At 41.6% G+C, this 20,331-nt stretch overlaps 1 protein-coding gene across 9 annotated transcripts in view; it reads right to left on the minus strand.

Moving 5' to 3' along the window:
• Positions 1–20,331, minus strand: part of LOC144512732 (R3H domain-containing protein 1-like) — a 46,471-nt gene that overhangs the window by 20,455 nt on the left and 5,685 nt on the right. For 8 of the 9 annotated variants that reach the window (XM_078243625.1, XM_078243620.1, XM_078243622.1 and 5 more), the window contains exons 2-7: positions 17,388–17,547; positions 10,849–11,047; positions 6,973–7,062; positions 3,086–3,209; positions 1,584–1,662; positions 963–1,022 (exon numbers count right to left, since the gene is read on the minus strand). In XM_078243625.1, the coding sequence (XP_078099751.1) occupies positions 963–1,022; positions 1,584–1,662; positions 3,086–3,209; positions 6,973–7,062; positions 10,849–11,007 (512 nt within the window). In that variant the 5' untranslated portion in view covers positions 11,008–11,047; positions 17,388–17,547. The remainder of the gene's footprint in view (positions 1–962; positions 1,023–1,583; positions 1,663–3,085; positions 3,210–6,972; positions 7,063–10,848; positions 11,048–17,387; positions 17,548–20,331) is intronic. The other variant, XM_078243623.1, reaches the window with a different exon arrangement.

Genomic DNA, 20,331 nt, shown 5'->3' on the forward strand with positions numbered 1-20,331 from the left:
CCATTGTCGTTTTACCTTGTAAGGATATCTGCTCTTGGGTTTGTTTTAAGAAATGTTTCAAAGCACGTCAGAGTTCACTAGAGGAGAACTTAAAGCCCTCTGTTATTTGAGATCAACATGACTAAATTGGTAATGGTGATCCAAACTTAACATTTCATACTTCCAAACAGGGTTGGAAGTAGTGTTCAGATCCTTTGCTTAAGTAAAAAGTACTAAAAAAAAATACTCTGTTACAAGTAAAAGTCCTGCATTGAAAATATTACTTAAGTAAAAGTATGCAAGTATCATCAGGAACATCTACTTAAAGTATTACACGTAAAAGTACTCAATGCAGAAAAATCCTCACATTTTAGAAACTGGAAACGATCCAAACAGTTCCGTCAATCACCTAGTGTTTAATCGTCTCATCATTTCAGCTGGTCTAAATATTGTTGGGTAGTTTAATGTATAATAAAACATTGTATTTTAAAAAACTACATGTGTTTTGTGTACTTAATTACTAATTTGTAAAGTAACTAAAGCTGTCAGATGAATGTAGTGGAGTAAAAAGTACAATATTTCTCTCTGAAATATAGTGGTGTAGAAGTAGATAGTGGCATGAAAAAAAAAAGACTCAAGTAAAGTACCTCAAATTTATACAGTACTTGAGTAAATGTACTTAGGTACATTCCACCACTGCTTCCAAAAGACACTAAACGGAGAATTTGATGAGCAGAGCCAAAAGTCTGACCATAGACTCCGCTTTAAAATTGATGCGATACATCCAAACAGGGCTATACTCTACAGATCAGCTGAAATGACGAACAGCTGTTTGTCTTAATTGTGTAACATCAAGCACAGCTCATCTGAAAGAGCCTTCTGAGCTCGTATTCTATAGAGCTCTTTGGAAGAATATTTGAGCTGGAGGGTTCACTAATTCAGTCTGGTTGAGAACCTGCTAAATGGCAACAAATATGTCTTACTCATTATTGCTGATGAAGTCCAAGATGTCCTGTTCCAACTTCAGTAGCATGATTCGATCCCTAAATAAATGACACATATTAAGATTGTTTTTTGAGACATCCTGAATGCAAAATTGGGTTCATAATCAATATTCTTTTCACTTCTCAGGTCATAAGAAAGATCACCAATGTTCAAATAGTAATAACACAATCTCTAAAGGCCTGGTCACACCATAAAGTAGCACAGTGAAATGCAAAATATTTGGTTAAAAAGGCACAGTGACATAGGGCTACTTGGTGAATACTGTAGTATGCAAGCTAACCACTAACAGGCTAGCCAGCAGGGAACTCTATTACCTATCCAGGAAGCCGGAAATAACGTACAACAAAAGTTCATAAGCTACGATAGCTGTCTCCATTTGGGACACTCTGACTCTCTGTAATTTCAAATGTCAGCAGTGAAAAGACAGCTTGCTATTGCACAATGGCGGGAATTCCTGTGTCAAGCTCACCAAGGTTGAGCAATTCTTTTTCTGCGAGTGAGTCCACTAATCAAAGTGATTGCATTGAAATGGGGTGAGCAGGCCTTTAGGCTGGTGATTGACTGAAGCAGTGTGTATGTTGTTGTGTATGTATGTATACCTGGGGTTGCCCTTCAACGTGTTGACCAGGAACTCATGGAGATCTATGCCAGTTGAATCGGTGTAGTCTTGGCTGGAATCTAACCAAGAGAGACACACGTTTCAATGACCAATGAGGTTACCTTTGAAATGAAGGCAGTGCATCACAGGTCTCATTTATCAAACGGAGACTCCACCCTTAATGTTGCCTGCGCACAAATTCACTCCAATATGTCCCGATTTATAAAACAATCCCCAAAATTACATGCATGTCATTTTCTGGACATCATTTCATTTATATAAATAATAAGAAACTTGAAAATGTTCCACCCCGTTAACTCCCCAAATTATTGATAAACAGTTAATGAAACGCCCATTGTGATTATTGATATGCTAATTAATCAGCTTGTCATTCAGCTCAATTTGGGAAGAAAAAAAAAGAAAGAAAGGAAAAGTCAGACTGCTCATGTCAAAGAAGAAACTTCACCGACAGTGCTAGGCACTAGCGGTTTGGTGGTTGTTATTGGTGTGACCGATTACAAAAAGAAATTATCTGGCAGCTTGTATGAGCAGCAGGGAGCACTGCCAGCGGAACCGTTTAAGAAACGAAGAAGTGGTTGGATAACAAAGTTGACACCGAAAAAGCTTGTTCCTGTGCGCCAACAAAGGATGGGAGCCATCAGTGGGAGTCAGGGGACACAGAGCTCGTTCCTCTTGGTGGGTGTCTGGTTTCTATAATTGGAGGCTGCCTCATCAGTGGCATTTTCTCCACAGAGGGAAGCAGACACCTTTATACGCCTGTGGGAATCCATATAATTGCTTAACACCTTGAGCTTGTCACAATTAACTGAATCACGCCAATTATCGGCCCATAATGAGATATCATTTAAAACGGAGAAGTGCTTTTGGACAAACTGGAGGGCACTGTGCCGGGAAAAAAAATGTTTAGGATTGGTTGTTGCTCGTGACATGGTAGAAGATATAATTATTAGGAGGCTGTAATTTGGCTGAGTGACATGGATTGTGTGATAAGTATCATTTAAGCATTTGGCTGAAATGAAGCAAAATGTTGCCTTCAGTGTCGCCAGTGACACACAGCTAAAATATTATAAACATATAAATAATCTATAGTGAGGTTCATTTTCAAGACGTGCACATATCCTCCTGCCAAGTTTTCTAAATTAAATCATAAAAATTAAATTTTTGGGGATGGGAAAAGCACATGTATCTTTCAACCTCCTTTTTGGAAGTAGGCAATGTTTAGAAATGAGGCCCCAGGTGTTTATGATGTAAAGAAAGCTGTGGTGTTAATGGAAGGATTTCAGCTCCTGTGACTGAGATGGCAAGTCCCGTCAGGTCTTCTTTCTAACCTTAAAATCTAACCAAGGACAAAAATGTTAAAATGTGTAAGAATTCAGAAGACAGGGTGGAGATATTTCAAAAAAAATAAAAATAAAAAAATAAAAATATCTATATAGACCTTCTGAAACAACACTTCACTATGGGTTTAATTGCTTTTCTTACCTCTCGACAGCATTTTTCTTGGCGTTTTCTCAGGTTTGTCCACCTTATTGTAGCCGTCCTCTTTCTCAGCCTGGTCCTGTGTGGCTCGATCTTCCTTTTCAAAGGGCTGGAGAAGGAATCCATCCTGTTCAGGGAGTAAAGAAAATACAGACTGAAAAACTGGTTGAGGTACAGTATGCGTGTGAAACAGATCTTGCTGATGTCCTATTAAATGCCGGATTTTGTGTGTGTGTGTGTGTGTTTGTTTGGGGGACTGTCTAGTTACCACACACAAGTGCAATAATGTCAGCATTTTACAAGAGCTTCAAATACTAAATGTGACCTCTGATTAAAGAACAGACATGAGACTTTAATTTAGAGAGGCGGCATTAAATATGAGGCGTTTCATTCTCCGTGATCTTGCCTGAGGTTCTAGGTTAATTAGAGAATAGGATGGGCAAGAGAGGGCACTGCAAGACACTTAAACTCTCCTGGTTTATCATCCGGACCCGTTTCCTTGCTGGTCATAATGCACCTGCGTCCATGAATTCCAAATCACAATGGCAATGAATCTGTCAGATTAGCTTGTTTTTATTAAACCACCTGAATAAAACATGAATTTGAGCCCAGAAAGAAACAACACAGCACATTTCATTCCTTAACATTCAACAGCATGAGGAGTTAGCTGTAATCCCCCTCCAACTGTAAAATTCTTAAAAATCGACTGTGCTGCAATCTTAATGGAAGATGTGGATGTTTTGCGAGATCTATTAAAAATGGCCTTGATTTACCCCAGCCGTGCTGCGCTACGCCACCCACACACACCCACCCCAACACACCCACCCACACACACACACACCTCAGAGCAGTATCTGATTTGCATTTCAGGCAATTCTACAAAAGGCTGAAAGGAGAGCTGAAAAGAGGAGAACGCTTGCCAGTGCACGGTAAATGGATTAAACACAACTCTGGGAAGCTAACATCAGAGAGTCTATGAGAGTGTGAGTGTGTGTGTGTGTGAGAGAAAGAAAGAGAGAGAGAAATGAATGAAGGAAGGAGTGAGAGAAGGGGTGTCCTAGTGGCGGGAGAGCAGCTCATAACCAAAAAAGGTCACAAGTTGGATATCTGTAACAGCTGTGAAGCAAGATAATGAGACGCTACGTTCTCCTTCATTTCAAGACGCTCTTAATATATGTGAAAATGTAATATGCTAATGAGAAACGTGACTGACTAATTGCCTAAGCGAGACTGGGAGAAAGCGAAAATGAGTCTAGGACTGTGTTGTGTAAGTGACAGCGAGTTTATATATATGTGTGTGTGTGTGTGTGTGTGTGTGTGTGTGTGTGTGTGTGTGTGTGTGTGTGTGTGTGTGTTTTCGTCAAAGCAAAAGGATTTTTTTCTGGCACGAAGCGGTGATGTTTGCTACTTAATGCCACCCTCGGCATCACATGGAAGCCGCCCGGTTGATGTGCAGCTGTTGCGAACCGCCTCATTTGTTTCCTGACATCCATTTACCTCGAGATAAAGAAAAACAGCGTGAAAATGATGGTCCTCTGAATTTGTAATGACCATGCTGTCAGTCTAAAACAAAAAGTGCAGCGTGTATTCAGAGGCTCTCGACTATCGGCCATTGATTGGAGTTGACAGCCAGGCATACAATGTGGGGACAGATGTAGTTTTTCAGGATGCAGAGAAAGCATCCATACAGCTCTTTGTTAATGCTTACAATCTGACATCGGAGATAATAACGTAAAGTGGTGAACAATGATAAATATTTAGATTTGATACATCAAGAGGTTGAATGGGAGTCAGTGATCTTACAGCTGAATGTGTACTCCACTTCTGCGTTTTCTCCTTTTCTTTCTTTATTGCCTTACCTCGCCCCTTTAGGTTAGTTTGCTGCAGAAGGAGTCTCGTCTCCGGGCCCAATAACAGTAGCGGGGGAAATATCAAGAGTATTCAATTAGAGCGCTCCACAGCTCTCTGTAGCTGACGTGTGGAAATTGTAATTTCCTCGACATGATTGATGGCCGTAATACAGGACGTTGTGCGAGTGCAGACGATGCGAGACTGTTGTGGGAATAACACCGCCCTCTGGTTAGGGAGCTCGGTGCTGACTGGCTGAAACGCCTGGAACAAACGCACCTGTGTGTATATGTGTGTGTGTGAGTGTGAAAGCATGCCAGGAGCGGTGCACAGTGGCATGTAATGGAGAGAGTTTGATCAGAGGGGGGGTTTTGCCCAGAGATACGCAGTAAAAGGAGAGTTGATTTAGCAAACTAAACGTCCGGCCCGCTGTTGGCGCTCTGTACTTTCGGTTTTGATGATGTGATGTTTTCATCAAGCGGCCACGGGCAGGTATTTAATCATAGCTGTCAGACGAAGGCCGCTAATCAAGCATCAGAGATCTACATGCTCAATTGTAATGAGCTGAGATGAAGAACTGATCCCTGGTCAGCACTTCAGCGCTATGCGTGTGGGCTTGTATCTTAACAAACTGAGCCGAGGTGTCGGACATGTCACATCGGGCTTGATGAGATGACTGGGATGAATTCTACTCCATAGGAACAGAGTGTCCATGTGAATTAGGGATGTACCGGCATCACATTTTCATGCTACGATCGTTGTGGCCAAAAATGTCATGATGGACTGTATTTAGGGTTGCACGATATTGACGAAATGTGATACTGCGATATCGATTATGAATAGTGCGATCAAGATTAATTTCGATATTTTTTAAACGTATGTAAAATTACAAAAGTTACGGGAAAACGCATCAAAATAGATTCATAACAAATTAAAACAAGTTTTCTTACAACACAAGGTTTATTTCAACTGACGGTCATATTGGACTGGTCCAACATGAATAAATAAATAAGGACCATGTCTACAGAACAGGACATGTTTTACTGGTTGGACAGTATAAAATAAATAAATAAAGAGAACAGGACACAACTTTTCTTTCGCTTCTCTGATTCGTTCCGTTTAGTTGTCTCTATTTCTTCACTTACACCGTCACTCTGTCGAAATATGCACGCACGTGGTACGCTCCATAGGGTCGACACGTAGTGGCCCTGTGCGCTGATGCACGGTAACTGGCCAATGAAACATGATCATTATAGTGTTTCAAGCGGGCTCTAAATCAAACACAACTAAGCCACACAGCCAACGGACGGGACGCAGCTCTCCACAAAATAAACTAAATATTGCATTCTTATCACAACACTTTCGATATAATGCGTAACGTGATATCACCATAACAATATTGAGTCGATATATCATGCACCCCTTACTGTATTATCACGATAACCATCAAGCTTTCCAGAAATACTATTAGACCTGAAAATTACCTCAAACCTGCATTTTGTGGAAAAATCATATCACGTGCAACAAATTGTTCAACGCGTAGTATTTTTTTTTTTTTTTTTTTTCCATGTCTTCAATAATGTCCAGAAGGGGTCTTTAAGTTAGTTAGTACTGTAAGTGTTTCCTGCTGGGTGTTATAAGTAAAAAGGCAGAATGTTAGATGAGTTTCCTTGTTTGTCACGTACTGTAAAAAATGCATGCTCTCTCTCACGGAACATTACGACTTGGGCAGCCATGAACTAGCTATGCTTAGGTTAACGAGTTAACATTAACTAATGTTGGCATAACAATTCATGGCCAGAGTAGCTAGAACTAGGCAGGGAGGCTGCCTGGTTCCGTCAGTCCAGCGCTGACTCCGTTTGGCTGGTAAAAAGGCTAATAGCTGCTAATAAAGACCGGAGAGCCGTTTTTGGTGCCCTCTAAAAACAGCAATGGTCATGGTATTGACAGTAATTGTCACCATCAGAATATGGTGTACAGTAAAACTGGTAAACCAGCACACTCCTAATGTGAATACACTCTGGTTATTCAGAGATTGTTACCTGAGGTGCTGCTGAAGGCTCAGGAATAGAGCAAGGAAAGGACTCTTCACACACTGCCAGGCTCCGCACCAGCTTTAGCCTGGTGTTGGACTAAGGGGGAGGGGGGTGCAGGTAGGTGGGCACAGTTAAAACCATGCGCACACACACAACCGCATCAATATTATCACGCATCACAGTGACAAGCCAAAGTAAAACAAACAGCCAGCGAGCACAATCGATTCTTGCAAGCAAATCATACAGTTTCAATATTTCCCATTTTAGCTGTCAAATCTTTTCCTGAGTGACGCAGCTCTTCGCAGCTAACATGATTGTCCACCAGTAGCTGCAGATCCTCTCAGATAACTTGATCAGAACAGTCTTAAATAAAAAAATGGAGTAAGCATTTTCATATAAACCCAAGCCGTCTAATTTTTTTCCCCTGAACGAACCATCTACAGCATTGCAGCAGGCAAACAGGAAACGGCCATTTCAAACTATTTGTTTTTTTCAGGCATAATACACACAATAGCCTCCACTATCATTCATTTAATGGCATCAAAACATATTGCACTGAACTCATTTCATAAATTCCGGGAGCAATGTGTACAATGACAACTTGCTTGACAGGAAACACAGGTACAACTTCCATCTTATTTCAAGCAAACAATGCAATCCAAGTGCACATTACACAGGTGGAAGCATCCTTGCACAACATGCACATCGAGCGTACCGTACCTTAGAGTACTTCACAGGCTGTCCATAGGTAGGGGAGGGGTGCAGGGGAAAAAGTGCACAGGAAAAAAAATCAAACAAACCACAGAAGTTTGGTGGGGGAAAGAGGATTGTTACTTTAAGAAAGTGAAGAAGTTTGAATTAAATATGACTGGCCTACATTTTGTGCATGCGTGCGTTACTAGTGTAGCTCTGCAGAAGAGCAAAACAATTTATACCAAGACAGCAGAAAAAAACAAATAACCTCCTGTAATGCCGGTGGTTTTACATCTGTTCCTAAACTGAAGAATGTAAGGACACAGAAACAAAATTTAGCGGCATTGATCTGCAAAAAGAAATAGAAAATTCCCTGCGCACCATGAAATATCAAGTTAAACATTTACCATTTTCCTGGGAGCATGAATTAATTTTGCAGAGCATATGCTACTAAAGCGGCCACACACACACACACACACACACAGTCTTATGCGCTGCTCTCAGCTCCATTTAGCTGTCATGTGAATCAAACCGAGGCGCTGGAGGTGAGATGAAGAAAGCAGAGAGAGACTGGCCACCCAACAGTGTGTGAGACAGCTCGCTGCCTCTGTGCTTCACGCACTGGTGGCTGTGTGTGTGTACGTATAAACAGAAGGTCTCTCAGTAGCATGCATAGAGGAGGAGGGGAGAGAGGGGGGAGGGGGGTGAGACCTGGCAGGAGCCAAAAAATTGTAACAGAGCCCAGTCCTCTGCTTCCTAATCCCAACATGCATCCACACACACACACACGTGTACACCGCTCTGTCCTTCACCACCTGTCCTCTGAAATCAAAAGGACAACCCCCACCCTCTCTTATTGAGCTTGAGGGCCAAATAACACCTAAAAACACATTGAAATGGACCGCTGTTTGCCCATCTCCAATGCCTGTGACCTGCCGCGCCCCTTTCTATATCAGGTAATATGGATGTGGATGGAGGAGAGGAGGGGGAGGAGAGGGCTGGGACTGTGAGCGCACCGCTACACCAGCTAATTGAGCGGCGTGGGGCCAGTGGGGAATGAACAATGCCGGCAGGAGATAAAGGAATGGGAAAGGGCTGAAGTCAGCAGAAGTAGGCCGGCCACCAGCCACCTGTCCTGCTGCAGGGGACAGAGCTGGAGGCAGATGGTGGCAAAGTCACCCAGTCTCTCACCCCCCCCCCAGCCCCCCTTCCACTGTCGGAATGCTTTTCCACGTTACACCTACTGCTGCCCCCTCCCCCGTTTCTTACCCAGTTCCCTACCTCCTCTATTTCTCCCACAATGAACACTTCAGGCATTTAACCAACGCCCTTACACAAAACGACAGAATTAGCTCCACCTCCACTGCTGAAAATTACGAGCAGAAAGGTCAGGGGCTTCAGGGCTGTCGGCATATCTTGGCATATGGTCCTGTGACCACGGAATAATTATGCCGGTGATGGGGTGAGTTTTAGGACAAGGAGTAGAAGGAGAAGTAAGTCGCTAAATACAATACAAAAAAAAAACAGAGTGATACATGCAAAGTCAATCTGAGGTGAGATGTAAACGGACAGAGTTTTGCTTTAGGTGGTAAGAGCTGTAAGAGTTTGCTTAGTTTAAAATTCCATCAAAAACACTGCTAATTTCAATCACTAGTATCAAATCGATTCTTGTTTAAATATAAGACAACGGTATGTCATTTTTACTGAACAGCGACCACAAGTTGTAATTACAGGATAATGGCACGTTGAATTTCCCAAGATGCTCTCATTTCGGTTGCAAAAAGAAATAGTTTGACACATTGAGAAAGCAGCAGAACGAAGTGTGTATTGAAGTGAGCAATGACGCGTTTTATTGCTTATGAAGTCAACTTTATATTTCCAAGAGGAAGATTGTGTTAATTCATCTTTTAAAAAAAGTTACCTCATCTCACAGTCTTTCGGTTTCCTTTTTACTCCGTCTGTTCTGGACAATTACTGCAACCCCTGTCTACGTCGTTTCAAATTACTGGTGCTGCATAACTCTCAGATGTGGTCAGTGGTGAGTAATTTTGACCACACTTACTTTATCATCTACAGTAGTAGTTAGGTGTTCAGTAGATTTAAGGAGGAGAAATCATTCCCCCGCCTTCATCCATATGCTTCTTTTTGGTCTTCCCTCTGCTTTCCTTCCTTCAATCTTCAATACCATGTCTCTCATGCTCCTTCACCTTCCTTCTATCCTTGCTCCCTCATTCTTAACCTCTTAACCCATCTCTCTCTTCCTCCTGTGTCCCCTCCTCTCACCCCTTCAGCTTCCCCATGCTGGTGTCATTCTGTTCCTCTGGGCAACATAGACACAGGAAGTTTGTAGGTAAGCCAGGATTTGAGCTCCAGATTATCTGCCTGCCTGCCTGACTTCCTTGCTCTGCCTGCCTCCAACCACAAGGCCAGATTGGCCTGAATCCTATTTTTAGGCTGCAGCCAGAGACAATCCTTTTCCCTTCCTGGATTTTGTTTCCTTGACCACAATCAAAGACATTTCACATAATTCTGCCATTTGGGAGCACTAACCAGTCAGCACCGGTTTTACTATTGAAGACAAATTAACAAGTGCAAATTGTCTGCGGTCCCAGAGCACATTTGTTGAAATGACATGGAGAACTAATTAACTGGCAGTTTATTTGAAAGTGATCTCAGCTGCCCTGAATCCCCAATAGATCCAGTGCTTTAATGTCTCCCATGGAGGATCCATAAGATTCACTAGTTTCCACGACCAAATGATCTCAGTTTCAGTAGTGACCGACCGACCGACCGACCGACTCGGTGCTATGGCAAGGCAGAGTCAGGCACCACATTATTATTTCAATGTCAGTGCAGATGATACTTTTCAGGAATCATTTTTCTTGCTGCCTGGAAAAATCATCTTGAATGCCGCGGGTGACAAGCGATCCCCAGGGCAGTTGGTGTTTGACGCTGACGCTTACTGAATTTTTATGGAGAGGAGTGTGGAAGAAAAATGAAAAATCACTCCTGGTCCGGTCAGGTTGCTGACACCTCTAACCTCCCCGATTAGACGAGTATGTGACATGTTGAGGAAACGTTTAAAAAAAGACAGTCAGTTTTGATCTATACGATACCGGTCAGCATATGAAAGGGGTGTTACCGGGAGGATTTTTAGGGTGAACATATATATCTCATTCAGTTATTTACCTGTACGTCGCTGTTATGGTTGCTGCCGTGTTCATCTCTGCTGCTCTGGCTCTGGTCAGTGATCTCAGACTTGGTGGCGTTGTCTTTTGGAGATGGCACCGTGTCGGCAGCTTCGGAAACTTTCATTGTTTCAGTGTCAACTGTATCGGACATTCTCATTGCAAAGTCTTACTCGGAGATGCAGGCAAATGCAGAGAACCTGAAAGAGACAGAAATGTCCATGAGGGGATGAGTCATGTTACAACGAGAGGCTTCACGGAATGAAGTTCTCCATTATTATAATGTAATGTCTTTTATTTAAGTAGCAAAACCTCAAATAACAGAAACATACAAATAAGATATACCACAAAGCATAACTATTCTACACATTTCCCCCCCCAGGTATGTACTGTATCTGGGCAGTTCAATAATCAAGTAGTTTGAATTGGCCCAAACACTTACAAGTATAACAGATATATGGATGATTATTTGGGAAATAATCAACAGATTTTTGAGGTCATCTAGAAACACCATACATAGTTTGTCCACCAGAGAGTACTGGAAGGTGTATTATTCTATTACTCGCATCGTACATATAATGATCAGGTTTCCTTAAAAAAAAAAAAAAAAAATGTAAGCGATTAATTCAAAATGTTAGTGTTAATTAAATTAAAAAGAAGAACTGATGTCTGTATCAGCCTTAAAAATCCTGTACCAGTCAGGCTGTAATTCAAAGTTTGTTTTAATCTTTTATTGCACAAATTCTACTACCTAAAATACTCACATATTAGCAAGTGCCAAGGTGATTGTATATACAGTATACCAACACAATGTGCACTTTTTCCACTAGTCATTTTTTTAATATATATTATTTCAGATATAACACAAGGTAACACTGAGAATCTGGGGTGTGTCCAATGGTTGTGGAGGCCACCAGTCATTGTCCTCATCCTTCTTCCCTACGCTGTGAAAGAGAAACAGTTTATCATCATTATGTTAGTGATATAAACTCATTTTAAGCCATTTGTGGATAATGCACATTAGGAAATAATGCAACAATAAAGAAATGCAATAGCACAGGCCTACATTATTAAATAAAAAACAGAATTATAATATATAGTGTCTATATGGAGGAGGATACTGCGGCATTAAGGTCCATAAAAGTAAAAATAGTAAAACAAATTTGACATGAAGAAAGCTATTTAGCCATACAGTAATAAATAAAACTTACTTGTTCACACTGCATCATTGAATCAGGCCCACAGCAAAGCGCCTGCTCTTCATCCGTGGTGTGGTCCATATTGTTGTTTGAGGAGTGTTTAGTAATGACCGTTTACTTTGTCTCAGTTTTTCTTCTGGGTCTTATTTAGAAAGTGGAAGCAATACTGCAGCAGTGGTAACAATGATCAGTAGTAACAAGTGCACAGATGCCAATTTGCCACTGAGCAGCCTAACAAATGTTTTCATGGCAGACATTTGGAGTTGTGGCAGTAGAAACACAGGTATAACTTATAACATTACTGATGTCTCCATATCTAAATGGAAATCAGCCATTTACTATGTCATTAGTTACATCTGAGTTTGACAACTCAAACTCAATGTACGCTGTGGGAAAAAGGAGCGGCAGTTTGTGTCATCAACACGGTCTGTGATCATCCGTCACTCCTTTCTGTCCGTCTGTGCTGGCTCACAGTTTTGCAGCTGTTCAGCTATAGACGACGGACGTGATTGAACAAGACACAGCAGGGGGACAGTTTGGTCCTGTGAGATCCAACAGCTTCAGATTACAGGGTCTGTCTCCACTTGGGCCCAAAAAAAATAAACCTTTGACATCGAGGTTCCAAAGTGTTAAAGGAGGCGTGGAGGGTCACAGCCCCCAACCTTTTTTGGAGCACCATCAATTGGTATATATATATATATATATATATATATATATATATATATATATATATATATATATATATATATATATATATATATATATATATATATATATTAAATTAACAAATTAACTAAATTACCTGATATTAAATAATATGATCTATTATCAGCAAAAATGTGGAATAGCCTAAATAATTTCAAACTATATGAAGGTTTATTATTTAATTGTGTTTTCATTCGATTAACGTCGCAAAGGCAAAGTTTCTGATTGCGTACAGCCATCCAAAACCTGTATCTCAGCAGGAAGATATGAAGGTGAGAGGTCCACATCTCCCCCCCCCCCCCCCCAAATAAATCTGGATTACACTCCAGACCCAGAGTTTGGTTAATTTAATGACTCTGGTTCAAACTTTGTTTGGATTGATGTGAGCTTAATTTGTCAGAGTTAAAAAAAACTCATTTTCAAAATAAAAGAACTTTACATTATTGCCAATCTTGGATCATTAGTTGCTTTGCACCTATGGTATGTTGTATGAAATAACTGTAATGCCATGACCTCCCTATGTTGAAGTCATGGTGCGAGTTGATCCTGCTGATATGACCTAATTATGTAGTCAGGCCCCAGGCGCGCACACACACACACACACACACACCACACACACCCAGGCAGACATCTGGTACATGAGAGCTATGATTAATAGGTTAATTAGAGATGGGCTCATCAAATTCACTTTGCACATCAAAGCTGGATCCACAAAAGACAGCACCTACTCTGTGCTTGAGTGTGTACGTGGCTACGTGTGTGCTCCAACCATCACCAATCAGCGGAGCCTCAACCTATTTGCCCCGCAGTGATCAGAGCCATTTTCCTATCTGATCGCTGAGCAGCAAAGCGGCTGGCTAAGACTTGATTGTTTATCTTCGTCCCAAAAGAGCTGAGACAGCGAGCGGAAGCCGCTCTCTTTAAAAAGGCGGCATCCAATTCCTCTATGTCAGAGTAATTGACTTCTAGTGAGGTCCGCTGCTCTCCGGAGCTCTTCTGCTGGGCAAATGTACTGCTAACCTAATGCTGTGCAAGGCTAGGAGGTTAGCTAAAATGGGGCTGGGCACTGGAGTCAGATGTTGAATTTCAATGACCTGTCAGAGGTTTGACAAAAGCAACGCCGGCTGCTGCTTTACATTATTTGTACATTCTGAAGGAAAACAGCTTAATACTCCAGGGTGCTGTGCACGCCTTTGAATATTTAGTGTCTGTTGCTGACATTTTGATGAGTGAAGTCTCTTGAGTCGCTCTGTTGAAGATTTGCAATATTGGACAGATATTTTCAAGAGCTGGGCTTGTGATGGACAGTTATTTTGTCCCTCACCGAATCATTCATTCTTCCAAAACACATTTTATCATGGGACTGGAGTGTTGGACTAAATTTGGCTTCAAACTTTGATGCGTTTGAATTTCACCATCTCGTCTCTCATGGCAAAAGGAAATTGCACTGTGTGCCTGTTTAGAATCCCTGATGTTTTGACTGCATAAGTAATATAGATCATCATTGGATCCTTAGTGTTACATTAAGGAAACGTCTGGGAATTTAAGGAGTAGCAAATTGGTGTCTTATGAGTGAGTATGAAAACAAAATCAACATATTTTTCTTTTAAAAATATACATCTGAGGCTAGGTTAATATTGTAATGTCACATCATGGATGATTCTCTCAATGTCATGATTGCTATTTTCTTTCATGCTGCAATACTGTAGCAGGAGAGAAACTTCTAACTCGAGTCACAACCAACCAAGTGCACTGAAGAATTGCGCAGCTTCATTTTAAAAGGAATTTCTGCTTTCTTACTGCTCCACAAGCTAAGTCAGTAGTAAAAAACAACAACTTTATTACAGGTTGACACTGTACCTGTGTTTAAGACTGACATACATGTTGTTTGTTTAGTTGAAAATAGAAAGCTTGGCGTTCTGACATTCCATTAACACAAGAAAACGTGAATAAATAATGTGGTTAATCCATTTACAGTACATGTATTTGAGAAAACACCAGAGTTTCTAGAATGAGTACACTATGCCAGTGATAGAGATATGTGAACAGACTCAAACTGTAGTAAAAAGAAATTACAGGTTTACTCAAGTATTGGTCATTTTTTAACTCAGAACTTGACATTGCACTACTGTACAACTGATTACTAATAGAGAGCACCATGTCAGAATAACAGGAAATTATGTCATGTTTATTCTTAATGTTTCAATGGAAGTGAGAGCTGGTGCGACAATGTGTGACTATGTAGGTCTAAAGGAAATGAATGTATCTTTTTAGGACTTCATTCTTGAATTGCAAAATGATTGTGCAGCACACAATAGTGAAACGGCAAAGTCTATTTTTGAGCTCTTAATGGAAATGTGTGTGTGTGTGTATATATATATATATATATGGCTGTCAAAATAACGCGTTAATTTCAATTAATTAATCTGAGAAAAAATAACGCGTTAAAAAAAATAACGCGTTAAAAAAAAACAACGCAGATTAATCGTATTGACCTTTGACCCGGAGCCGTTTAGCCACCATTTGACTGTAAAATGAAGGAGGGAGACGAGAATGCGCTGCCTGGATCATTAATTGGAACATTTACTTATGAAAAACGGCCTGATGGAAGTGTGGATAAAAATAAAGTCGCCTGCAATGTCTGCAGCAAGGAATTTGCATATCACCGGAGTTTGTCAACTCTAAAGTACCACCTCAATGCAAAGCATCCAGGAGTTAACGTTAATCCGGAGGTAGGCTTACGACCTAGCACGTCCCGTGATACCGACTGTAGCAGTCAACGTCATCTTCAAACCACACTGGATCAAACACTGAAACGCAAACTTGGCAAATCTGTATGTGACCGACTGAGCAATTCCCTTGCTAAATGGATCGCAATGTCCTGCAGACCAGTTTCGGTGATAGAAGACAGGGGGTTAGCAGAGGTTTTGCAAATAGCCTCTTCAGACATAACCCGCCATCGCGAAACACCATTATGTTAAAAATCCAGCAGCTGTAAGACACTGAAGGAGATTTATTGGTGGGAGCGGAATATATCGCGCTGACAGGGGATCACTGGACTTCAGTTAGCAATCACAATTACCTTGGTGTTACGGCACACATCATTGACTGTGAGTGGAAACTCCAGTCATTTGCGTTAGACACCAGGCATTCCGCCGATGCCTGCACCCAGCAGTTTTTGTCTGTGGCGGAGGCACGGGGAGGTCAACAAAAGATCACCACACTCGGCACAGACAGCGCCCGAAACATGATTGCTGCGGCGAGAAAGCTTCCATATGAGCACATGCCTTGCGTTGCTCATATGTTACAGAGAAGCATCACCGTTTGCCTCGCAGACAGTGGGTTTTGTGACACATTGGCAAAGTGTCGTAAGATAGTGGGACATTTTAAACATAGCCCTGCTAATACAGAGGAGCTCCACCAGCAGCAAAATCAACTTGGGCAACTGATAGAAAGTCTGATTCAGGACGTTCCCACAAGATGGAACTCGTCACTCGCCATGATCTCTCGTCTCCTGAAGAACCAGGAGGCTATCAAGGCTACAGTGAGCAGACAGAAGCACAAGCTGACTATGTTGACTACATCTGAGTGGGACAAACTTCAGAGGCTGGAAACCATCCTTGAACCATGCAGGTAAAAGCTTACACACAGATACACTGATATGCCTGCACTTCTCTCTGATGCTCTGAAACAGACGTTACAGGAAACGGAAACATTGCTGCACATGATGCTAGTTAACACTATACTCGACAGCAGCCTGTCGCTAGCTAGTAGCTGGATTAAACACGTTACAATGCTGACCGCTAACGCTAAAACGGTGTAAAGTGTGACTATTTCACTGTAGAGGATTCAACACCGGCATGTAACAATCTGCAGCTGCCGTTGTCGGAAAAACACAGAGGGTGCGTTCAATGAAACTGGTAATTTACAGCCTCGTGGTGCATTCAAAGTTGTTGTTAAATTCAAATGTGTGACTAGATTAAATATATAATAAACAAATACAAATCTTAAAATCAAGTTCATAAAGTCACTTTCTTTGCATTCATTTGATTCCCAATCAAGATACACTGGTAAGAATGGCTTTCAATTGTTGATATGTACTTAAAAACTGTTCGGAAATGTGAAATAATAGAATTTTAATCATGTGATAAAACATGCGATTAACTATAGAAATTCAACGATTAAGAAAATGTAATAATTTGACAGCCCTAATATATATAAAAATATATACACATACATATATATATATATATATAAAAATATATATAAAAATGTGATATAGTTCCATATCTTACTCTGAGCATCTCAGAGGCTGGGTTGTTGGTGTCGTTTAATAAGTATGGAGCTCTTTTAATTACGTCATCATGTTGCGCCCTTTTCTTCTGCAGTGGTTTATTGGCAGCTGACAGGAGAATTAGTGCCACCATACTGTTTATCTTGATGAATCAACTTCTAACATTTGCATGACAGTAGCGGAATAAAATGCACATTCATTTGCATTTCCTTTTGCTGACTTTCTGGAAATTTGGTTAAATTTTGCACTAAAATTTGTATTGAAACTTGACTTTAATAACATTAAGATCCCCAGAAAATCCCATATGACTATTGTCAAACAGAAATAAACCCGGAGACGTACTTGTTGCGTAGCCAGTGGTGGTTGTGGCGAAGGACGATGTGGCTGGTGAAGTCGATGAGGCTGAGCCTACCGATGCCATTTGAGACTTCTTTGCCCATATCTGCTTCAGCTGCTCTGAACAGCAACCGGGGCCTCCGACACCCTCATGACCCCTGCTGACCTGCAACAGAGAGGGGCACGGGGTTAGCGCTGTGGTGTTAGAGAGGTCAGAGGTTAGGAGCGACACTGACAGCGAGGTCGCATGGACTGACAGCAGTCAGGATGTCAGCAACTCTGAAATATTTGTGTATTGGAGCAAAAAGTGTGGCGAGTGTGTATTTCTGGGCCCATGCGTGCCTATACGCAATAAATAATTGATGTGCACAGAGATGGGAGTGCGGCGGAGGCAACAGGAGAAGGCACCCCTGCCAACCTCATAAAAACCAACCATTAGGAATTCAGAGAGCAGCGGGGGGAAGATAGCATTTCTCAGATGAAAATCCTCCGCCATTTGTGTGCACATACATTTCAAATCGTCTAGCGTACAACCTCTATTTTCCAGCAAATCCCTTTCTAGCTGAACTACAGGATGACACTGGCTGGGCAGGGCCAACATACAACAACAACAGAGCTGCATACTGTAAATGGGATTTCCAGCTTTCTAACCAAATTAGTATTTTACCGCCCGCTTCCCTGGACTATGCTGTTGAATTGCTGCCTTAATTGTAATGTGCCAACGTGACATTATTGCTCAACGTTATTGGCTGCAGTTGGTCGTACTTCCCAAATTAGGATGATAAACATCAGATTAGGACTGCAAATAAGTATTTTCATTATCATTTAATCTGCTGATTGTTTAGTCTATTAATCAATTATTCTTTTAGTGAACAGTAAAAAGTGCACATTATAATTGCCTAACACCCAAGGTGACATCTTTAAACTGTCTTGTTTGACTAGCAGTCCAAAACCCAAACTTAACCAATTTTTGGCATTTTTGTCAGAGAAAATGAAACGATTAATCAATTAATCAAAATAACTGCAGATTCATTTCCTGTCCAACGACTTATCCATTAATCAATTATTTGTTGTAGCTCTTACATCACATTACTTGGTGCTGTGCATTCCTTTACAGCAACATATATAACTGGTCCTTGCTCAGGCTTCTCATTGTCTCCCTGCGTTTCTCTCATCCTCTCCCTCCTCCCCTAATCTCCGTCTCAGTAAGCGGGCGAGGTGCCACACTGACTCTGGCACCCAGCGGTGCCAAGGCCTGGCTGCTGCTCCCAACATGGCCTTGGTTAGACCCCCGTGCCAGCCAAAAAAGGTCAAGTGGAATCCCTGCTCACTTTATAATCTTCCTTCTGACTCCTCAGAAGGAAGATTATTCAGATGATGATGGGTGGGAGCGATGTGCCATGGAACAGTCGCCATTTGGTGCATTGCTTTTGTTCAAACAGCCCAACCATCCACAAATACGAGTGTTCATATTTACTGACAGTAACAGGACCACTCAATGTTATTTAGTGTTAAGACAATCTAAGGCTCCACAACCCCTTAACATGAACGTCGTTTGACATTTTAGCAAATTTGTGAGGAAAATGGCTCCTTCTGCCTGTAGCATTTCTCCCTGGCATTGGCAGATGGACGAGTGTGAGGCCCGAGGCAGGATCCATTCATCAATGTTGATGTCATGTATATAATTACTTACATCTGGAGAGTACACAATCTAGTATATGCAGTTTGTAGCCAGTAATCTATTATTGCATGTTGGTCATCTCTAGATAGCATATAATTTTTTTTTTCCGAGAATCGTCTTATCTCTGCCCTTCTGCTCTTCTATTTGCCTCTTATCACTTTCTGAACGCACACAGTACCTTTTACATGGTTATTCTGGTGTGACAGAAGTATAATTTTTGCTGCTGTGGCTCTAGATTTTGCCCTTCTTGCTTGCAAAAGTGGTGCCAATTCAAGCCGCTGCAAATACAAGTGCCAGCTAAATGTCTGAAATGGAGAAATGTGGAGCACTGCTCTGTAATTCAGTGCTGGTCCTGCAGCTATCACACACGCAGAGTGGAAAAGTTGTTCCGACAGTGGTGTGGCTGAGTCTGGCCATAGGCGCTCCAGGTTTTATGGCCAGAGCTGCTGAACAGGCTTCAGGACTTCACACTGAGTGTGTTTATGCAGTATGGTGGAGACTGTCTTATGAATGCTTATGCCGCAAACAATGCACAGCACCTCCCCCAATTATTTTTTACTTTGACAGGTACGGACACAGGGAAACAACACCGTTGGACACACACACACACGCGAACTTGGCGAGACTCTCCGTCTGCCTGTACATCCTCTAGTATTGCGCTGTAGCTGACAGGGAGTGGTTCATTGTATTACAGTCGCCGCAGAGCGCGGCAACGTTAAAGAGGCTCCCTCAGGCATCGTTCAGTGTTGCACCGCCCCTATACACCACCTTTATTGCCATGCCAGACGGCGTATCAGCAACATCGCTCTCATACACACACTCATGCATCAAACCTGCCCATCTGGACACAATCAGAACACAAATGCATAAATGTGTTAGAATGCAGATATGCTCAATTAGACAGATTACAATACAGGAAACAGAAATAATCGTCACAAAAATCAAAGATGACAATACAACCAATACGGTTTGATTACTCCGTAAATCATCAGCTGGATTGGTGTAAGTACCACATATGCAAATGTACAAACACACATTCTCGTATATTCTTGGTGGAAATTATTTCTCCAAAAACGCACAGTGGGCTCATAAGGGTGGCCGTCAACTGAGCCGAGTTAATCATACACCAGGCTCTTTACGGACTACTCACACGGACAATTACATTCAATGGCAAGCTAATGAGAATTTTTTTCAATCACTGTGAAGCGCATTAGAGCCTACTGGTGATGGCACTCACACACACTAACAGGCGAGCAAGCACACTCCAGT

The sequence above is a fragment of the Sander vitreus genome, chromosome 24 (genome assembly GCF_031162955.1).
Source record: "Sander vitreus isolate 19-12246 chromosome 24, sanVit1, whole genome shotgun sequence".
NCBI lineage: Eukaryota > Metazoa > Chordata > Actinopteri > Perciformes > Percidae > Sander > Sander vitreus.